This window comes from Ailuropoda melanoleuca, chromosome 15 (assembly GCF_002007445.2).
Source record: "Ailuropoda melanoleuca isolate Jingjing chromosome 15, ASM200744v2, whole genome shotgun sequence".
Taxonomy (NCBI): Eukaryota; Metazoa; Chordata; class Mammalia; order Carnivora; family Ursidae; genus Ailuropoda; species Ailuropoda melanoleuca.
Genome location: NC_048232.1, coordinates 237,743 through 259,168, shown reverse-complemented (window position 1 = coordinate 259,168; position 21,426 = coordinate 237,743). Strand labels below are relative to the sequence as shown.

General features: G+C 48.3%; 1 protein-coding gene across 1 annotated transcript in view; it reads left to right on the top strand.

The window, feature by feature from the left end:
• DIP2C (disco interacting protein 2 homolog C) overlaps positions 1-21,426 on the top strand; it is a 351,333-nt gene that overhangs the window by 207,585 nt on the left and 122,322 nt on the right. Inside the window, exons 5-9 of the mRNA XM_034644335.1 lie at positions 2,605-2,739; positions 4,351-4,470; positions 5,488-5,685; positions 14,819-14,910; positions 20,737-20,847. Coding sequence (XP_034500226.1) covers positions 2,605-2,739; positions 4,351-4,470; positions 5,488-5,685; positions 14,819-14,910; positions 20,737-20,847 — 656 coding nt within the window. The remainder of the gene's footprint in view (positions 1-2,604; positions 2,740-4,350; positions 4,471-5,487; positions 5,686-14,818; positions 14,911-20,736; positions 20,848-21,426) is intronic.

Genomic DNA, 21,426 nt, shown 5'->3' with positions numbered 1-21,426 from the left:
GGAGCCCACTTCTTGCTTCCTCGCAATCACCAGTTGTATCAGAATCATTCTTTCCCCAACGTCCGCACGGAGACCGCGCAGCATTCCCAGCACAAACCTGATGGGCGGCCACTGATGACATGGTCACAGCATAACTGAATCACAAGCAAATCTGAATTAAAACCACGAAGCAGTGAACTCCCACCTCGGCTGCTTGTTAAGGTGACTGTGGCCGGAGTCTTGCTCATGACGCGTGTGCGTCTGGTGCCTCTTCCCGAGAAATGGGAGACCCCAGCGAGGGCTCCACTTAGCCACAGAGAACCGATCGCCTTTCACTGTGGAGCGAGGTGCGTTTGGCAGAAGCAGGCGCAGGTCTGATGAAGATGGTGGAAACAGCCTCCAACATGGAAGAGAGCCCCCTGACACATGTCCCTTGGTGACCGGACAGAGCGGCCTCCCTCGCCCCCTCTCAGAGGTGTTCCTTTCTGAGCTGAGACCCAGGGAATTGCCCTCGGGGGCGTGTGAGTCTGTTCAGGCCACTGTCACAGAGCACCCCGGGCTGGGCTTAAACAACAGAGGTTCTTGTCCCACCTCCTGGGGCCTGGGAGTCCAAGGTGCAGGCGTGGGCAGGGCTGGTGTCTCCCGAGGCCTCTGTCCTGGGCATGCAGACACCCGCCCCTCCCTGTGTCCTTGCGAGGCCGTCCCTCTGCACGTGTCTGTGTCCCAATCTCCTTATGAGGACCCCAGTTATGTGGGGTTAGGGTCACCCTAGTGAACTCTGTGGAGACCCGACTGAGGTCCTGGGGGTGAGGATTTGCACGTGACTGGTGAGGGGACATAGCTCGGCTGACACCAGGGCGGGTACTCAGAAGAGGGAGGTGAGACGCAGGGAACCCAGCCGTCTGCGGAGGGGCTGTGCCTAGAGCTCTGGCGTTCCCTGGTCTGCGCAGAGACACCGCGGGTGACCTCACGCGGAGACGCCACCGCTGCTGCTGCAGGGGCTCTGCTCCCGCCTCGCTCACCCCGCGGTACAGCCGCGGTCTCTCCTCTAGCAGACGTCTCTGCGCCCAACAGTAACAGTGCTCGGGCGCTTGCCTGTATCGACCACCTGAAGGTCAGTGCTGTCGTTATGATCTCCGTCGTTCAGAAACGGAAGCTGAGGCACAGACAGGTGAGCAGGGGGTCCCGGGGATCAACTACGAGCGGGGAACCGGGCACCAAACCGGGTGACGCTGGCGGCCCCAGCCTCGGTGTGCACGTCCTCGTGCCCGCTCAGTCCGCGTGCCTGGGACCGTGCAGGCACGTCGGGATGCGCTGGCCACCCTGGGTTGCTCCCTGTGAAGCTTGCCCGTGGGTCACGTGACTCTGCTGCAGCTCTGGCCTCACTGCACAGGTGTCCCTTAGTGACGCGAGGTCACCTGTGTACACGGTCGCTCTGCACCGTCCATGCAGTCTGTAGTTGTGGATCCGCCTGCTTGTTAGAATTGTTTGTCCCCAGCTCCGTGCTCCTGGCCTTCTCGCGGGCAGATGCAGAATGGCTGCACTTTGATCCCCGATGTGCGCGTGGGCCTGCAGAACCCTCGCGAGCTGCTGCCCAGTGAGCATCGAGAAGCTGGGATTAACCGTAGAACGCCCATTGTGAGAACTCGGTAGTCTCGTCTGACACACCGTCCCTAACACCTTCTTCATTAAATACAAAAACTGAGCTTCCCCCGTGTAACTGATGAGCGCGTGACGATCTCAACCGTGGTGGGGAAGGACCGGGGCTCATCTCGCTGAGGGACGCGGCACCGATGCACACTTAAACACATTTTTTGAACGGTTATTGAGTATCGTGTGCTGAAATAAATAGAGCAGCTAATATTTCCTGAATGCTTACCCTCGATCACAAAACGTCCTAAGAGCCTTATGTAGGTTTAATTCATTTCCTGCACCGCGCAGGGGACTTGCCATGTCAGTCCCGTTTCAGGGAGGAGGACATTGAGGCACGAGAGGCTGAGACGCGCCCCACGACCTGGGGGGGCACGCAGAGCTGGGTGCAGACCCCAGAATTTGCCTGCAGAGCCGAGTTCATTGCTGCCTCTGTTACAACAAGGAAATTACTCTTTCATGAACAAACACATAACTTACAACATCTCTGTTTCCACAGGCGGTTTGGAAACATTTTAGTTAAGGCACCACAGTGATTCATTGATATGGCTCCCGCTGTAATTTTGTGTCTGGAGAGGGGCCGTCCTTGGTTCCATTTTAAGCAGCGTAGGTTACCTTAAAGATCATCCTTAGTGGGGCGTCTGGGGGGCTCAGTCCATTAGGCGTCTGCCTTCGGCTCAGTCATGGTCCCAGGGTGCTGGGATCGAGCCCCGCATCGGGCTCCCCGCTCAGCAGGAAGCCTGCTTCTCCCTCTGCCTCTCCCACTCCCCCTGCTTGTGTTCCCTCTCTCACTGCCTCTTTCTCTCTCAAATAAATAAATAAATAAGATCTTTATGCTGAGACTTGCAGCGGACGTGGGCTCAGAATCTGGGTCTTTTCTTGGGACATGGCAGTTTGTGAGACCCCGTGGCTCACTTCGCCTTCAGAATAACTTGGTCATGCTGATCAGAAAACATGTGATTTGCTTCTTTCTAGAAAATCACTCTGCACCTCCTGACGTGACCACTTACACCTCAGAACACCCAATACAAGTGGAAAGGCCGCAGGGCTCGACGACATCGCGGACGGCGCCCAAGTATGGCAACGCGGAGCTCATGGAGACAGGCGACGGTAGGTCTCCAGGCAGTCGCGACTCCTTCAGAAACCCCCTTCCATGTACAGGGCCAGAGGTTTCTTGTGGGTACACCGTGGACTCCGCCTGTCACGTAGCTCCCACAGAAGGTGGCAGGGGCACGAGAAATGCAAATTATCTCCACGTTGGCCAAGAGTGTTTCCGCGTTGGGAAAAATATCAGTGTAGTGGGAATGTAGTCTTGAGAAGAAACATGTTTTATAAGATTCTTATGAGCTCACTAATCGATAACAAATGTTGGTTTAGCAATTAAGAGATTAGTGTGGAAGTGTGAAGCCCGTGAGCAGTTGTTAGAAGGGCAGCGGAAGTGAAACGTAACGTCGTTGGCACGTACGGCCTAGTGTGCTGAAGGAGGTTTTCTCTCCAAATCTGAAAGAATGAGCAGCGGTGGTTACGCGAGAAGCGGGGGCTGTGCTGCGTCCCTTGTTCCTCCACGTGGCCGTGTTCTGACGGCAGCCGCCGCTTCTGTCGCTCCGCCTGCGGTTGTGGACTTGAACGTGAGCCTCACGCTGTGTCCTGCTCTCCGTGACCTCGGCCCCTCCGGCCGTGGAGGTGATGCGAGATGCGGTTTTCATGAGGGGTCCAGCGTGGCCGTGGTGTGCCGTCCATCCACCGGGCGTGTGTCCCTCATCGTGGTCCATGAGCTGCCCCGGTTTCTGGTGCGACGGCTGTCCCTGGGAGACGTGTGGTGTCCGTGTCTCCGAGCACCCTTCCGCGGAATGAGAGGTACCCGTGGAGGACACGCTTGTTGCCCTTGGGGACGTCTGCACCTTGGTGCCCCTTGCAGTCATTAACGTGGCTTGTTTAAAAATGTTAAACTTGATGCCTTTTTCAACAATCATTTCATTTATTCAGTTTTCAAAGTGATGTCATTCATTGTTATGAATAAGGGCTATGTTATAAAATGGAATTTACTTTCCTCTGTACACAGGAGTATATGCTATATGCTAGTATTTTGTGTCAGGCAGAAAATCGAGTTTAGAGCACATTTTGAATTGTGCTCTGGGATGCATTGCCCAAAAGTGCACTCAGTGGGAGGGCCGCTGGATACCCGTGAGGGGAGGAGACAGGCCCTCCACGGACCTCGAGTGCCTGCACTTTTGTCAGGAAGCGCAGGGACAGCGTCTGACAGGGGCCTGCTGTCCCGACTTCGACGCGGCCGGCAGACCACTCTGGCCCCACAGGGGAGCGCTGGTGGTCTCCAGAGACAAGGCCTCAGGGACGGTCTCCCTGCTGTGCCAGCTCTCTGACACCCATTGGAGCAGGGACCTGAGTATGTGAATGACAAGGGGACAAACCTGTTTAGGGAACGGGAGGTGGGACTGGGCCCAGCCTGGGGTCTGACGCTCCTCCCACTGCCACGATGGGTGACGATAAAGTGGTCGCGGAGCGTCGTTCCTGGGGCCTCTGCACCCCCCGGGCCTGCTGGCGGAGCGGCCATGCCGTGCTGTCCCCCCAGGGGCACGCTCTCGCCGTGCGGGGTGCCCTGGGTGGCACTCAAGATGGGGCCCCGGCACCAGCATCACGGCCGCTTGGTCCGTGGGTGAGGTGCTGCCCGTTCCTTCATCCGTCCGTGGTTCTGTCTTCCAGGGGTGCCCGTAAGTAGCCGGGTGTCGGCGAAAATCCAACAGCTCGTCAATACCCTCAAGCGACCGAAGCGGCCACCGTTACGGGAGTTCTTCGTTGATGACTTTGAGGAACTGCTGGAAGGTGACGGGCCCTTTGCCACCCCGTTATCCCCGTGTCCGCGTGATCCCACAGACAGTCGTGCCGGGCCCTGCTCAGATCAGCAGTCTCGGTCTTCCCCGGAAGACAGGAGGCTGTAGGCACGCTCCCCCTCTGCAGTTAGGCCGAGTGCGGGCAGGCCGGGCAGGTACCCCATGCACGTGTCGGCAGGGCCTCGCAGAGTGGGCTTTCGCCCCGTGAGCCGGGCCCCTGTCAGACGGCACAGCGAGCTGTGGCTCACGGCGACGCACTCTCTGGGGAACGCAGAGTGAGTGTGTGAGCATGTGGCCAGCTCCTTTCCTGCCCCCTGTGCACACTCAGGAGCCTTGGAACAGAAAGTCAAGAAAAAGTCGTGCTTATCACGTCCAACCCAAAGCCTTATTTTCTTGTTCTTTGTACCACAAGTAGGACACAGCCGACTCTCTGGCCAGCAGGTGGGGGTTGTCGGTCAATCTGTGAGCGAGAGAAACCTCCTCCAGTTGCTCGTCTCAACAGAAGAGTCAGGGAGATTGTATTGCATTACGGGGCATTTCTGTCTGTTTTACCCAAGAAAACGTGCTCTGTGCTGGTTATTCAGAGTACGTGTTGCAAATGCAAATTTACAAGTCAGTATTTAAGGGCAATATCGTTTAGCAGGATTTGAGCTCCAGAGTCCAGAACCATGAGTGTTTATCAATAACTGATATTTTAAACAGCTGTTGCTATCCCCGACTCCAGGCATGTTAAAATGCACATTGCCTGCATCCGTTTACAAACGCATTCAGGTCTCCCTCTGTTCACCACCCCAACATCGTCTCGGAAAGTGTAGAATTAGTGCTTACTTTCTGTCCCTGAGGCCAGTATTTGGGTCCTGGCTCTGATTCTAGAAAAGCGTGCATGCATGCTTTCTGTCCACTAGTAAACTTGTATAAGTGTCCTACTCTCTTTAAAAAGAATAAAAAAGGTGATTGCGCTAATAGGGAGTATTTTTCCTGAAAACTCTTTCCGTTCGTATGTATTTAGTTCAACAACCAGATCCGAACCAACCCAAGCCAGAGGGAGCGCAGATGTTGGCCATGCGCGGGGAGCAGCTGGGAGTGGTCACCAACTGGCCCCCGTCGTTGGAAGCCGCGCTACAGCGATGGGGGACCATCTCCCCGAAGGCCCCGTGCTTGACCACGATGGACACGAACGGGAAGCCCCTGTACATCCTCACTTATGGTAATTCTCTGCGCCTCCTTCACCTTCCCCGCACCCAGCGGCCACTTTCAGGCGGGCTGACTCGCACCACCTTCCATGTCCGGTACAGAAACAAATGGGACCCTGAAAGGAAATGTTTTAGGAAAAGTATTTAGCTTGAGTATGAAGTTATTACTTGCTAAATGTTTCCTGAGTAAAATCCAGAGATGGGTACAAGAAATCAGTGGGTCATAACCCTAACGAGATGTTGGATTTTACGTTTTGGAATGTGTCTGATATTCTCGAAAGTGGTGCCTTCAGGAGCGATGGGTAGTTGAAGAATTCATGTCTAAACTCTTTGCCGTGGATCCCTCAGAAAAGACCATCTCTTTCCAAAGTGATTATGCAAAAAAGCAAGAGAAACAGGCTCTTCTCTAGTTCCTCATTCAGATTCCACTCATCCTAGAATCTGTAAACTTTTGGGAACCATTGACTGTACCAGAGAGATTTCTTCTCGTGCTCCTGGGTAAGGAGCCGTGGAGAAAACACGTGGTCAGGTTGTTTTGCAAAGAAACCGGCTGACTAACTCGAAGACCAAACCGGCTCGTGTTGGGTCTGCAGGTGTGAGGTGAGATGACCTTGTCTAACTTTCAGTTCTGTGTTTGGACCGTAGTGCGCTCGTGCTGGCAGTAGGAACAATGCCAATTGCTGCATTGGCAGTCCCGGTGAAGGAGCTGATGTTGTGTTAAATGGTGCAGAGTCCAGCCTTTTGGGGTGCGGGGCCCTGGGAGGTGCCAGCCCGGACTCCGCCATTACCCATGCGCCTCCCCAACAGAGATGGGTTGTGTGTCTCACAGCTCGTCATTTTAGGGCACATTTGGGTAGTTCTTTTTTTTTGTTTTGTTTTTGTTTTTTAAGATTTTATTTATTCATTTGAGAGAGAGTGAGCACAAACAGGGGGAGAAGGAGAGGGAGAAGCAGGCTCTCCACTGAGCAGGGGGCCTGACACCGGCTCCATCCCAGGACCCCGAGATCATGACCTGAGCTGAAGGCAGGTGCTTCACCGACTGAGCCCCCCAGGTGCCCCATTTTTGGATAATTCTAAGTGCATAATGAGCATTTCACCCAGGATGAGGTATAAGCTTGGTTTTTTCATTATACTCTTTGGAGATAGGTTTTATTCAGTCAAACAGATGGCGACTTTCCTTCGTGACCCTCCTCTCTTGCCAGGTGCAGCCTGGGAGCTGGTGTGTGGTTGGAATGGCTTCTCCTTAGCTGAGTCGTCCAGGGCCCCCCGCCACCTACGGGGGCTTCTCGGACCCACAAAGCACTCACCTGTCAGCCAGCAAGCGTTCAGTGGGGCGTGTGGGGCCCTGAGTACGCAGCAGCTCAGTGCCAAGGCAGGACATCGAAGCTGAGACACGATTCTCCGGGCTGAGGGTCTACTCAGAGGGACAGCCCTCAACTGAGGGAGTGTGAGCAGAGGAGCGCGACTTTCCCTTCCTGTGAGGTTATGATTAACCGAGGTGTAGGATGCAGACCGAAAGTTGTCTGTGAAAATTTGGGACGTGTGTGTCTACACCCAGGCATCACAACTCCTGCATTTAAATCATCTGTATTTTGTTGCATTTTATTCCTCTATACTAGGCATATGCTATGGGTCAATCTTAGTTTTCGCTTGTTAAAGGAATGTAAGAAAGCAATGCATTTCCAAAGGCAAGATAATAGTTTATCGGATGTAAAAGGAAAGTGTTGGCTAATACAAGAAAAAACGTGGAAAAGTGCTTTATATATAGAAACACTAAAATACGTGAACCTATAATCACTGGGTGTGGCTGCAAAGACGCAGAGAAAAGTTCATTGAATAACACAGTTCTAATAGCACGTAGCTCCAGACGATTTTCAGTATCATAGTTCCCCTTCAGCTCTCAAGTTTAGCTTCCTGCGAAGCCCCGGGTAGCAGAACTCCCAGCTGAGCAACTTGGGATCTTTGACAGGAAATACACATGGTGGGTTGAGGTTGTAAACAACCCGGTAGAAACAGCCTTCTGTTCTCCATTTACCCATATAAATAGCATGCACGCGGGAGAACCAGGGTATTTCATCATCTTCCATCAATAAGAAGAAATCATGCTAAGGAACTCCTTTCCTTCTATCGTGATTCTCCGCTCGTCCGTTCTCAGTGAGACACCTGCACATTCATTCTGCGTTGCTGCAGTGTGCTTTACTACTAGGCAGACTCCCTCCCTCCCTCTTCTTCCTTCTTCCTTCCTTCTGTCATCTATGACTTGGCTTTTGCTCCAGATATTTTGAAACATTTAGACGCTCGAGCTCGAACCGCACTGGGGAGCCTTTCTCTATCTTTTGTGTTTTGCATTGTTGGCGAGGTGTTTCTCGGGCTGTCTCCGCAGTGCATAGGCGTCCTAGCTGCTGGGCAGCGTGTGAGCTCTGACAGCCCTTCCTCACCCGCCTGCCACAGTCCTCAGAGCTACACTCTTCTTACAGGTGCATGCTCCTCACAGAAATCCAGTTGGAAATTAAATATGTAATAAGACGTTGTGGATGTCATGTCCACATCTCTCTTCTTTTCCTATATACACATGGCTATCTTAGAGTCTCAATATCTATTTTCCCAGTTCAAATACCAGTTTAACTTGCCAAAATCTGTTGGAACTTCATGTTCAATCCCCACCTTTCAAATATAGAATACAGTATTATTGTTAACTGGTGTTAACCACAGTCACCATCTGATACATACATCTCATGACTTATAACTGGAGGTTTGTACCTTTGGCCCCCTTCACCCATTTCTCCCTCCCTCCCCCACCTCTGGAAGCACCAGTCTGTTCTCTGTGTATCTATGAGCTTGGTTTCTAGGGTCTACAAATAAGTGAGATCATAAGGTATTTGTTTTTCTCTGTCTTACCTCTTTCACTTAGCATAATGCCTCCAAGTCCATCCATGGTCTCACACATGGCAAGATTTAATTCCTTATTATGGCTGAGTAATATTCCATTGTCTGTATATACCACATGCCCTTTATCCACCCATCCATTGATGGACCCTTAGGTAGCTTCCATATCTTCGCTATTATAAATAATGCTGCAGTGAACATGGGGTTCGGAGATCTTTTCAAGTTAGTGTTTTTATTTACTTTGGATAAATACCCAGAAGTGGGATTGCTGGGTCGTAGGGCAGCAGTATTTTTAACTTCTTGAGTAACCTCCATACTATTTTCCAGAGTGGCTGCACCAGTTTGCATTCCCACCAGCAGTGCACAAGGGTTTCCCTTTCTCCACATCTTCACCTGCATTTGTTATGTCTTGTTTTTTGCATACTACCCATTCTGGCAGGTGTGAGGTGATATCTCAGTGATTTTGATTTAATCTCCCTGATGATGAGTGATGTCGAGCATCTTTTCATGTGCTGTTGGCCATCTGGATGCCTTCTTTGGAAAAATATTCAGTTCCTCTGCCCATTTTTAAATCAGATTCGTTTTTTGCTATTAAGTTGTAGGAGTTCTTTATATATTTTAGATATTAACCCCTTATTGGATAAATGATTTGCAATATCTGTAATTTGTTTTTTCATTGTGTTGATGGTTTCCTTTGCTGTGCAAAAGCTTTTTAATTTAATGTGGTTCCACTTGCTTATTTTTGCTTTTGGTGTCATATCCAAAAAAATCATCACTAAGACTGATACCGAGGAGGTTAGCATCTGTGTTTTCTTCTGGGAGATTTATGGTTTCAAGTCTTATGTTCAAGTTTGTCATTCATTTTAAGTTACTTTTTATGGTGTAAGATAGTGGTTTAGTTTCATCCTGATACATGTGGCTGTCCAGTTTCCCACTGCCATTTATTTTTATTGAAGAGACTGCCTTTCCCCCATTGTGTATTCTTGCCTCCTTAGTTGACCATATAAGAATGGGTTTATTTCTGGGCTCCTTGTTCCACTGATCTGTTTACTGCCAGTGCCACACTGTTTTAATTACCTTAGCTTTGTAATATAGTTTAAAATCAGGGAGCCGGGTGCCCCTAGCTTTCTCCTCTTACTCAAGATTACTTTGGCTTTTTGGGGTCTTTGTGGTTCTGTACAAATGTTAGGGTTCCTTGTTCTAGTTCTGTGAAAAATGCTGTAGGAATTTTGGTAGCGATGGCATTGAATCTGTAAATTACTTTGGGTAATAAGGACATTTAAAAATATTACTTCTTCCAGTCCATGAGCATGGAATGTCTTCACATTTATTCCTGTCTGCCTCACTTCTTTCATCAATGTCATATCATTTACAGTGTATACATCTTTCACCTCCCTGGTTAAAATTATTCCTAGTTATTTTATTCTTTTTGATGTAACTATAAATGTTTTCTTAATTTCTCTGACAGTTTATTGTTAGCATATAGAAATGCAGTCAGTTTTTGTATATTGATTTTGCACTCTGCAGCTTTACTCAATTCATTGATTAGTTCTAACAGTTTGGTTGTGGGGGGTTGTTGGGGCTTTTTTGTTGTTTTTTGTTTTTTGTTTTGGGGGCATCTTTAGGGTTTTCTATATATAAAATTAAGGCCTTTATTATACTGAGGTATGTTCCCTCTATATTCGCTTTGTTGAGAGTTTCTCATCAAAAGAAGGTGTTGAATTTTGTTAAATGCTTTTTCTGCATATATGGACATAGGATTTTTATTCATTTTGTTAACCTGATGTATCATGTTGATTGATTTGTCAATGTTGGACCATCCATGTGTCCCTGGAATAAATGCCACTTGATCATGGTATGTGATCCTTTTAATGTATTGTTGAATTCGGTTTGCTAGTATTTCATTGAAGAATTTTGCATCTATATTTATCAAGAATATGGGCCTGGGGTCTTCTGGTTGTTTTGGGGGGCTTTTGGGTTTTGTTTTGTTTTTGTTTGTTTTTATGGTGTCTTTTTCTGGTTTTGGTATCAGGGTAACACTGGCTTCATAAAATGAGTTTGAAATCATTCCCTTCTCTCATTTTTTTTTTTTTTTAGGAAGAATTTGAGAAGGATAGGTATTAAATCTTTGACTATTTGGTAGAATTCACCAGGAAAGCCTTCTGTTTGTGGATTTCTGTTTGTAGGGAGGTTTTTAATTACTGATTAAATCTCCTTACTCTTAATCATTCTGTTCAGATTTTATGCTTCCTCATGGTTCATTGTTGGAAGATTATAGCTTTCTGGATTTATTCATTTCTTCCAGCTTGGCCAGTGTGTTGGCATGTAACTGTTCATGGTAGTCTCTTGTGATCCTTTGTATTTCTGTGGTGTCAGTTGTAACTTCTCTTTCATTTCTGATTTTGAGTCCACTCTCCTTTTTTCTTGGTGAGTCTAACTAAAGGTTGTCGGTTTGGTTTGGTTTGGTTTTCAAAGAACCAGCTCTTGGTTTTGTTGATCTTTTCTTTTGTCTTTTTAGTCTCTATTTTATTTAGCTCTGCTCTGATCTTTGTTATTTCCTTCTTTCTGCTAACTTGGGTTTCGTTAGTTTTCCCCTGGTTCCTTAAGTCATAAGGTCAGGTTGTTTATTGGAGGTGTTTCTTGTTTCTTGGGGCAGGTCTGGGTTGCCAAGTACTTCTGTCCTACATCTATTTCTGCTACTAATCGTAAGTTTTGGCGTGTTGTAGTTCCATTCTCATCTGTCTAAAGTATTTTAATTTCTTCTTCAGTTTCTTTGTTGACACCCTGGTGGTTCAGGAGCACGTTGTGTAGTCTGCACGTGTTTGTGAACTTTCCAGTTTTCTTCTTGTAATTGATCCCCAGTCTATTACCACTATAGGTCAGAAACAATGCTTAACATGATTTCAGTCTTCTTGAATTTATTGAGACTTGTGTTTTGACCTAGTGTATGATCTGGAGAATGTTTCCCGTGCAGTTGAGAGTGACGTGCATTCTGTTGCTTATGGGTGGCGTGTTCGACGTAAATTCAGTCCATCTGGTCTAATGTGTTGTTCAAGGCTACTGTTTCCTCACGGATTTTCTGTCTGGATGATTTATCCATTGATGTAAGTGGGGTTTTAAAGTTCCCTACTATTATTGTATTGCTGTTAATTTCTCCCTTTAGGGCTATTAATATTTGATTTATATATTTAGGTGCTTCTATGTTGGGTACATAAATATTTAGAAATGTCATGTCATCTTCGTGGATTGATCCCTTTATCATTATGTAATTCCCCTCTTTGTCTTTTATTACACTCTTTGTTGTAAATTGTGTTTTGTCTGATACAAGTATCGCTACCCCAGCTTTTTTTTTTTTTTTTACCATTTGCATGGAATATCTTTCTGCATCCCTTCACTTTCATCTTTGTGTGTCCTTACGTCTGAAGTGAGTCTCTTGTAGGCAGCATATCGATTGTTCTTGTTTTCTTCCCTTTGACCCACTCTGTGTCTTTTGTTTAGAGAATTTAGTCCTTCCACATTTGAAGTAATTGCTGGTAAGTAGGTACTTACTGCCATTTTGGTAATTGTTTTCTGATTGTTTTTGTAGGGCCACTCTGTTCCTTTTTTCTTCTTTTCCTTTGTGACTTGATTTTCTTTAGCGTTACATTTAGGTTTCTTTATATTTTGTGGATCTGCCAGAAGTGTTTCCTTGGTGGTTACCATGACACTTACATATAACAACTTATTTTTATAAGTCTGTTTTAAGTTCATAACAACTTATGTTCAAGCACATTCTAAACCTGTCCATTTTTACTTCCCCCGCCCACATTTATGTTCCTGATGTCACATTTTACATCTTTTTATCTTGTGTGTCCCTATTTACTACTTTTGTCCTTTAACCTTTACACCAGCTTTATAGAGTCCACTTCCTTTCTATATATTGACCTTCGCTAGTGGGATTTATACGTTCATGTTTTTCTTGTTACTAATTATCGCCCTTTCTTTTCAGCTTGAAGAAGTCCCTTTAACATTTCTCATAAGTGCGATTTAGTGGTGATAAAGTCTGTTAGTGTTTGCTCGTATGAAAACGTTTTATCTGTCCTTCCACTCTGAATGATCACTTTCCCAGGAACTCTTCTGGGTGGGAATTTTTTTCTTCCTCCTTTATAAATCAGCGAAGAACCGTTGTATCTCCTTTCACTCAAATCAGCAACTTTTTATTTTTCTCCTTGAAAAACATCAAGTATGTTTCTAGTACGTTGCCAAAAGTGTGTTGCGCATGTCAAGCTCTTGGTTGTAAACTGGCTTTTTTATGAATGTATGATGACATCAAAGTTAATATTCCAAACTGAGAATGAAGTTGGAACTTTAACGAAACATAATGGTGCTAATCGTTTGAGTGTAACTGATTTGTTCATACACAGCACATTGAGTTTTTCAATTACAACAAATTGATTGTAATTGTTTATTCAACTATCATTCCTTAATATTGTCCCTAAGGCACAAAATATTTGTGTTTTCTTTAGAAGAAAAAATCACTAAGTGATTTCTAATAGCTAGTGACTGTTTTTTAAAAAGGTTTATTTATTTTAGAGAGAGAGAGTGTGTGCACACGCATGAGCGTGAGTCAGGGGAGGGGCAGAGGGAGAGAGAGAGAGAATCCCAAGCAGACTTCCCTCTGAGCGTGGCACCCAACCCTCGGCTTGATCCCATGACCCATGAGACCATGACCTGAGCTGAAATCAAGAGTTGGACGCTTAACTAACTGAGCCACCCCAGCTCCCCTACCTAGTGACTGTTTTGTGGAAAATATATGATCTCCCAACAAAATACCAAGCGCTTGTAAGGCAGCCAGTCCTGAGGGCTGCACTGCTGAGGAGGGGCTAGAGAAGAGGGTGGAGGCATAGGACATTAATGAAACCAAGAAACGTGTGTTGAGCACATTCTGTAAACTAGAAATCTAGGACTTAGAGAAATCAAGATAAAACATTCTGTTTGTCCCCGAATCACCAAGGGGGAGACAAGTTGATAAATCTTGTGGTAGATAAACAGTAATAACCCTAATTTGATTGCTGCAAAATCCAATGTGAAATAAAACAAATTCAGCTTTTTTTTCATTCAAAACAAATGTTATAAACAAAAAACTTCCAGGGGCGCCTGGGTGGCACAGCGGTTAAGCGTCTGCCTTCGGCTCAGGGCGTGATCCCGGCGTTATGGGATCGAGCCCCACATCAGGCTCCTCTGCTATGAGCCTGCTTCTTCCTCTCCCACTCCCCCTGCTTGTGTTCCCTCTCTCGCTGGCTGTCTCTGTCTCTATCGAATAAATAAATAAAATCTTTAAAAAAAAAAAAAACTTCCAAATTTAGCTTTTACATTTAAAATAGGGAAAAGATTAAAACAGTGATTCATGGGAAAGTTAAAGTTGCTCCTGTCGTTACGATCACATTAACAAAATGTCTAAAGCCTTGCCGGCTTCCTAACGCGCGTGGAAGCTGACATCGTGAAGGGCCTTTGTGTGTCTAAGAGCTCATGTTGGGTTTCAGAGTCATTTTATTCCGTCTCAGGCTGTGTCCCCGCCTGGGTCACGCTGAGGGAGCATCCAGCACTGGGATGGGGGCAGGACGGGAAAGTTGCAGATTCTTCAAAGCTGGCCATTCTTTCTTCTGTGGTTTTTTTAAATCCTGGTTTTATAAAATCCTGCTTTGTGGTCCTTTTTTTCCCCGGAGTTCAAAACTTCAGCTCAGTATACTTAGTACCATCTTTAAGTTCCAGCATTCCTCTCCAAAAATCCTGACGCTCTGAGGCTAGGAAGGTTGGATGCAGAGAAACTCAGGACTTGGGGAGGGAGAGGGCAGGCTGTACAAAGTGTGTCCTAAGTCCTTTGCGTGCATTACGGTCACGTGAGCCAGGACCTACTAACGGAGGAGATGTGTCATTTTGCATAATGCTAATCAGCAGTAGGCACTCTTGCTGTGATCCCTGCCCTGCTTTACTCCCTAGAAACCTTCCCCTACAGCTTCTATGATGGTAAGTTTTCTGTGGCTTTGCTGGAGCTATTTGCACGCAGGGAGTATTTGTATCAGTACCTTATTCCAGTGTTGAGGCTTCTCAGACTTTATGAATCAGAGCTGTGGCTCGCATTTTCCTTCCTGATTCCAGGGACTCAGGATAACTGGAAGGCTTAAAATAAACTTGTACTCTCTCTGGTTTAATGTGCACATTGACGCGTAACTGAAAATGCACGTGTCCGCTTACTTGTGTCTTTATCATTTATATTAATAGGCAAACTGTGGACAAGAAGTATGAAGGTTGCTTACAACATCCTGCATAAATTAGGTACAAAGCAAGAACCGATGGTACGACCTGGAGACCGGGTAAGTGCTGTTAAGTTACTACACCTGCAGATCATCGGTCCTGAGCAGCAAAGACACCTGCTGTCGGAAGTCCCAGGGTTCGTGTCTCCTAATGCTAATGGTCCTAAATCAGGCTTTGTTACATTAACTGAGAATTAGGATTAATTGCACAAGATGTCATTAACCTTCCCAGCAATGCCATGAGCTAAGCTGGAGTCCTCCTGTTTTATCCGTGAGGACACTCGGACTGGCGAGGTCGAGTGTCACATCGGGGAAGGCATGTACCTAGGAAGTGGCTCAGCCAGCACTCACGTCCGTGCCCGTCAGAGCCCGATACCTGTCCTCCAGCCACGGTCCTGATGTTGCTGTGCCCTCTACCTGCGCGGGCAGGACAGCGATTGTAAAACTGTGCTTGTGTTCGCCGGTGAGCCTGACCATCTCGGCAGCACATTGCTGGTCCAATTCCGTTCCCGGTGTTAGATTTCTGGACAGAGGCTACTGTCTTTTGTTGATAAGCAAATTTTTATCCTTACTTGATAAGTTACAGAGAGTGGATGTTAGTATTTCTATTGCAGTGTTATACCCAGAGCACTTAATAACCTTGAACAGCTTTATAGCCCAATTTAGGTGTGGGGCTGGGCTTAGAACCAGGTTTTCTTGCTTTCGAATGTTGCACCTTTTCCCCCTTTGCTGCTTTGTACCTTCAGCCCCAACACTGACTTACCCTACCTAGGCCCAAAGAACTCTAATTCAATTTCGTAAAAATACTGCCAAGCACCAAACCAACAAACACAAGCTGCAATTTACTTAAGATACTATAAAGAAATGGGCCCAGCATGAGGAATTTTTTAAAAGATTGCCACAGCCTTGTGTGGTGGGCTGCGAATCTTGACATTTTTTTATTAAACAGGTTTGACCTCTGGCTTTTAACTGTCAGTGATAGGTCTCGCCACTTCCTGATCGTAAAACTTGCTACAAAGCTACGGTCCTCAACACGGTGCATTATTGACGTGGAGACAGATGTGTAGACGGTGGAGTAGAGAGCCCAGAGAGAAACCCCTCGCGTGGGGGGGATGGTTTTCATTAAGAATGCTAGGACGTGGAAAGGGCAAGGACAGTTTCTTCAACAAATGGTGCTGGGAAACTGGGCACCCACAAGCAGAAGGAGAAAGTCAAACCTTTATACCATCGAGTAAAAAATTAACTCACAATGGATCAAAGACTTAAGAACAAAAACGATAAAGCTGTTAGAATAAAACATGGGGGAAAGCTTCATCACACAGAATGTGGCCGTGATTTCTTAGGCGACACTGAAAACACAGGCAACAGAAATGAAAACATAAATCAGAGTAACCCCTCTGTGCGGCAGGACGTTACCGAGGGTGAGAGGCAGCATGCGGGATGGGAGAAAACGTTTCTACAAACCCTATACCTGGGAAGAGCTTAGCATCCAGAACACGTAAACAAAACTGCAGTTCAGCAACACCCCAAAATAAAAGGAGGTTAAGAAATGGGCAGAGGACCTGAGTAGACACTTCCCCAGAGAAGCTGTGCAGGGGGCCAGCAAGCACCTGGAAGGATGCGCCACACCCCTGCTCGTTCGGGGACGGGTCTGGTAAAACTACCGTGACGCAGCACGTCCGGCACGGTGGCAAGAAGGAGGAGACCGGAACCTCAGCGCTGCTGGTGGGGACGTCCCCGGTGCGGCCACTGGAAACCGGCCTGGGTGCCCTGGGCGGCTCACACAGAACTACCACTTGATCCAGCAGGTCCCCTCCCCTTCCCGAAGAAGTGAAAGCAGGGCTTGAACAAATACGTCTGCACCAGTATTCAGCGTTATTCACAAAACCAAACGGGGGAAGCAACTCAAGTGTCCGTGGACAGATAAGCGGGGAAACGGAACGTGTACACATGCAGGACTATCACGCAGCCCTAAAAAGGAAGTAAATTCTGGCGCACACCAAACCGCGGGTGGGCCTGGGGGGTTTTATGCTACGTGAAACGAGGCAGCCGCCAGGGCCAACATAGCAGGTACTTAGGCCAGTGAAATTCTAGGAGACAAGCAAGGGGGCTGGGGGGAGGGGCTGGAGGGAGGGGTTGGGGGAAGAGGAGAGGGGGGCGGGGCCGGGGCTGGGGAACTGGCGCTTCAGTCGAGGAAGGCGAGGATCCTGGGGCTGGTTCTGGATGGTGGGGGCTGCACGGCGGGACGGAGGGCCTTAATGCCACCGAGCCGTGCGTTTGGAAATAGCTGAGACGGTCCGTTGTAATACGATGTCCCCCTCAGCTCCAGTTTGCTGGACAGTCTTAGGCTCTCGGTCGAGTGACTCATTAAAAGTTCTGTGTGGCTCCAGACTGTTGAAGTTCCCTGACAATAACGAGGACACAGCAAAGCATGTCTGTTCAGCTAAGATGCTAGGAGGAATTGGAGGACCCGGTTTTGATAGAATAAACTGTGCCAGGAGGTTTCTCGGCAAAGGCTGATGTGAATTGTGTGAGGGGAGCTACTCTTCTCAGTTCTGTTAAACATCATCGTGTGGTTAGCGTCCGGCACGTGCATATCGGTGCTTTAATTAAATAAACATGTGACAATAGCCGTCAATGGATCATAACCTGTTGCAATAAACAGAATTCTTTACCCTCTTTCAAAATGACTTTTGAATAAAACACGATTCTCCCCAGAATAATGAGCAGATTCAGTCTTTGACACAAAAATTTACAGACATTTTTCACATGGGTGACCTTATTAACGCAGTTTGGGGAATTACCTTGGGCCTGTCAAAGGCATTTATGTGCCTAAGCTGAATAGCGTTTTGGGATGTGTGGTGAGAACGTCGGAAGATAGGAAGATGCTTGCAGTATGAAAGCGTATACAGGCACGTTAGTGATAATTAGCGTGTCTATAAGTGGGAGAGTGAAAGAGGCCCCAAGGAGGCGTAGCAGTTAGAGATGCGCTGTCTGGGAAGGGGAAAGAGCGAGCTTTCTCATTGGGGGGGAGCATCCGCCACCTGAGAAGTCTTCCCAGAGAGAAGCAAGCTTGCAGGCCGGCGTGGAAGGAGCCGAGGCGGGAAGGCGTGCCGTGCACAAGCGGGGGTGCGGCCGCCCCTGGCGCTGGGGAGCCGCGGGCGGGCTGAAGCAGGAGGAATCGCTCTAACGAGGTGGGACTCGCAGACGCTGGGGGTGCGCCTCCACGTCTTGGCTGCTGCCGTGCCCCGTGGGTAACCAGGTCTGGTGAATCCTCGGAGGAACACGTGGAGCAGGGAGGGAGGGGAGCTGCGTGGCTTTATCAGAACCAGGCCCCGAGTGTGTGGGCTGTGGGGGGGTCACTGCGGAGCCACCGGCGAGACGGGGCGTGTGACTGGTTCGGAAATGGAAGGAGGGCTTCCCGTCTTTAAATGGCAACACCAAACAACAACAAAAACTTTCCGGTTTTATCCTGAGTCTTCACGTGTCTGACCCCTTCTGTCCATTACTTTGATGTTGTTGAGAGAGAGAATAATGTCCAGTTTTATGTTCTGCCTTTGTTTACTTTACGGTGGCATGTGGCATTTCATCCTACTTAGCACAGCTCTGCAAGGGTTACGTCATGTAGCACCGTCAGCACGAGCCACAGCGACACGGCTGTGGCGTTTGAAATCCCAGGTCAGGCCGGTGTTCGCCTGACCGAGCTGGGCTGGTTCCAGCCCCGGATCGCACATACAGGACGGGTCTGGTCTGGCAGTGTCACTGTGTTGCTCCCAGTTCTCTGCTTCGGGTGAGGACACCCCTCCTGGACAGGTGCTCCAGGAAGACGAGTCCGTGTTTACCTGGTTCCTTATGAACAGGTGCAGCCGTCAGCTTTGGACAGAAGCTTGGCGTCTTCTGTGTTTTTACTGCAGCTGGAACGACTCCCTCAGACTTCTTGGTCTGTCTCAGGGAGAGGAGCCCGTGGCCGTGGTTCTCGGGAAACCTTGCGAACTCTCACTTGAATATTGTTGCTTTGCCGGCTGCAGATCTAAAAGCGGGTGCTGTGACCTCAGCCTACCAGTTGAAGGCAGAACAGCTGCGGCTAAGATAAACCTCAGAGACGTACAAATAAACCCTCTTATTCCTTCTGGAAGGTCCTGCTAATGGTTGCCTGCCCTCTGGCTGGGACAGAATAAGTCACTTCTCAGGGTTTCTCAAACACAGTTCATCTGTACTGCGGAATGGCTGTTACTGGCCTTATAGGGCTTTGATCTCTCATTTTGCCAGTTTTAATCAACTGCAGGAATGCCATAGAGAAAGGAAACCTTCAGTTAATCCCAAACTTAATTTTTTTCCAACAGCTCTCCTGTGTGGCAAAATTTCCAACATGGCCAAATTTAAGATGTGGCCCATTCTGTTCCCAGCTGCAGTCTGAATCCCTTTGTGCTGATTTGCTTATTTAAATATTGAGATAGAGCGTCTTATCCAGCTGTTCATGGCAAAACTAATAACTGCTAGGTAGGATATTATTGGAGAAAAGACTGGTTAAACTCCCGAATGAGGTAATGCAGAAGTGATCTGTGCACCTTAAATCATGGGGCCTGTGAGGAGCTTATGAACACGCAGCAAACAGTTGTCTGCAGGGAGGAGAGCAACACGGACGCGGGACCGGCGTGCGGGAGTGACGTGCTGGCATGGCGGTAGGGTTCCGCAGAGCAGAGCAGGGAGTGCAGACGTAGGATGGCTACGGTTTGCCCAAGGAGGCTTCCTGAACGAGACAACAGGAAAGGCTGCCCCTGGAGGAGCCGCAGCGACAGAGAAGCAAGTTTGGGTCCACGGCAGACTCTAGATCGAGCTCCCAGACACTTACGTTGGATGATGTATTTGTGGGCTAGTAGGTGCCAACGTAAAGGAAAGTTTTGACAAATGTGCATAAAACACTAACTGTGGCAATAAAAACAAAACAGAAATTATATCAAGTCTTTGCGTCAAGTGTGAGAGTTAATGCTATCAGATATATTTAAAATTCATCGCGATTTTAGGGCACGTGTGAAAACACAGGTAAATAGGCAGGGGGAACGAAGCGCTTGATGTAAGGAAGAGTCATCACAAGCCATCCTGTGGAAAAGTCATTCATCATTAAGACAGCCTCAGGGCTATCGGCAACGTAGTTTAAAAATCACACTATCCATGGGGATTTAAAGTGACCCGACTTGGATAACTCCATGCGAATTGCGCCCTCCACTCCTGAGGCCGCGAGGGAAGGCACTGGGTAGAACAGGGGAGCGGGTGTTCACGGAAGCCTCCTGTGTGAGGGCCAGGCGGGTTAACGTTCACGTCTGCGGCCGTGCGCCGGGCCTCACGCTGAGCCCTTACCACCTTCTCAGGTGACCTTCCTCACGACACTAGGACACAGGTAGGAAAACTAAGGCCCAGAGGAGCTAATACTGGCCTGGGACCAGAGCAGAGTCCTGTGTGGGTCTACCTGGGACTGTCAGCCCGCCCTTGGGAGGAAGCACACTGGCGAAGGCCATGTGGACACACGAGGGAGCACCTGCTGAGCCCAGAAGAATGGTGAGAAGAAGGCGGTGTTGCCCCATGATGGCTCACAGTGAGCAAAGGTGCACAGTGGGGCAGGTGATGTGCAAACAGTCGGGATGGCTGTATCCCTGGGCGTGTTCTAGATGACTGTCAGTAATATGTGCGGCTCCACATACATTAAAGGAAAAGTACATGTTAATTACTGAAAGGTATTATCCAGTACACACCTAATTTTTGCTCCAGACTCTATTCTTACTTAGAGCGTGAGCCCTGCAGACTGTGGTGATTTGCATCCCTCTTTGGTATTTTGAAAGACGGTGGCATCAATTGGATGGTTAATCCCTCCGCTCTGTGTCCATGCAGGTGGCGCTGGTGTTCCCCAACAATGACCCTGCTGCGTCCATGGTGGCCTTCTACGGCTGCCTACTGGCCGAAGTTGTTCCTGTGCCCATTGAAGTCCCACTCACGAGAAAGGTAAAGAGCGTGTGGTTAGTTCAAGCCTGTCACCACTGGGGAGTGTCAGGCTCGGCCGCGGTGGAATGTTCTGTTGTGAGGTCAGAATGCGTAGGCGGCTATTTTTTAAATGGCTTTTCATCTCAACAGGATGTGGATCGAGAAACACAGAGATGTTTTTGTTGTTTCTGAGGCTCTGTGCAGGTTTTTGTCAGCTGTGTCAGTAGAGGGAACAGTTCCTGACAAGCACAGCTCAGTGGCAGGATTTAGCACGGGCAGCTCCCCAGGGGTGGAGCTGCTGGGGGATGGTAACAGAGCGCTGACGGGGGCCGTGCAAGGCGGTGGTGCAGGAAGATGCGGAGCTCACCTCTTCCCGTGGTCAGCCCACATCTACAGCTACATCTGGAACAACTTCTTCTAAAAAAAGACCTGAAAACGAGCTGATCAGCTCCTTCATGTAAAGTGAGGGCAGTAGGAGAGGCAGAGATGCTGTCTCACCGAACGCCCCACCGCTGCACTGCAACCCACACATGGAAAGGATCTCACAAATTTGGAGCACTCTCCTGGACTGAGGGGTTCATGCCCAAAGTCAGGCATTCC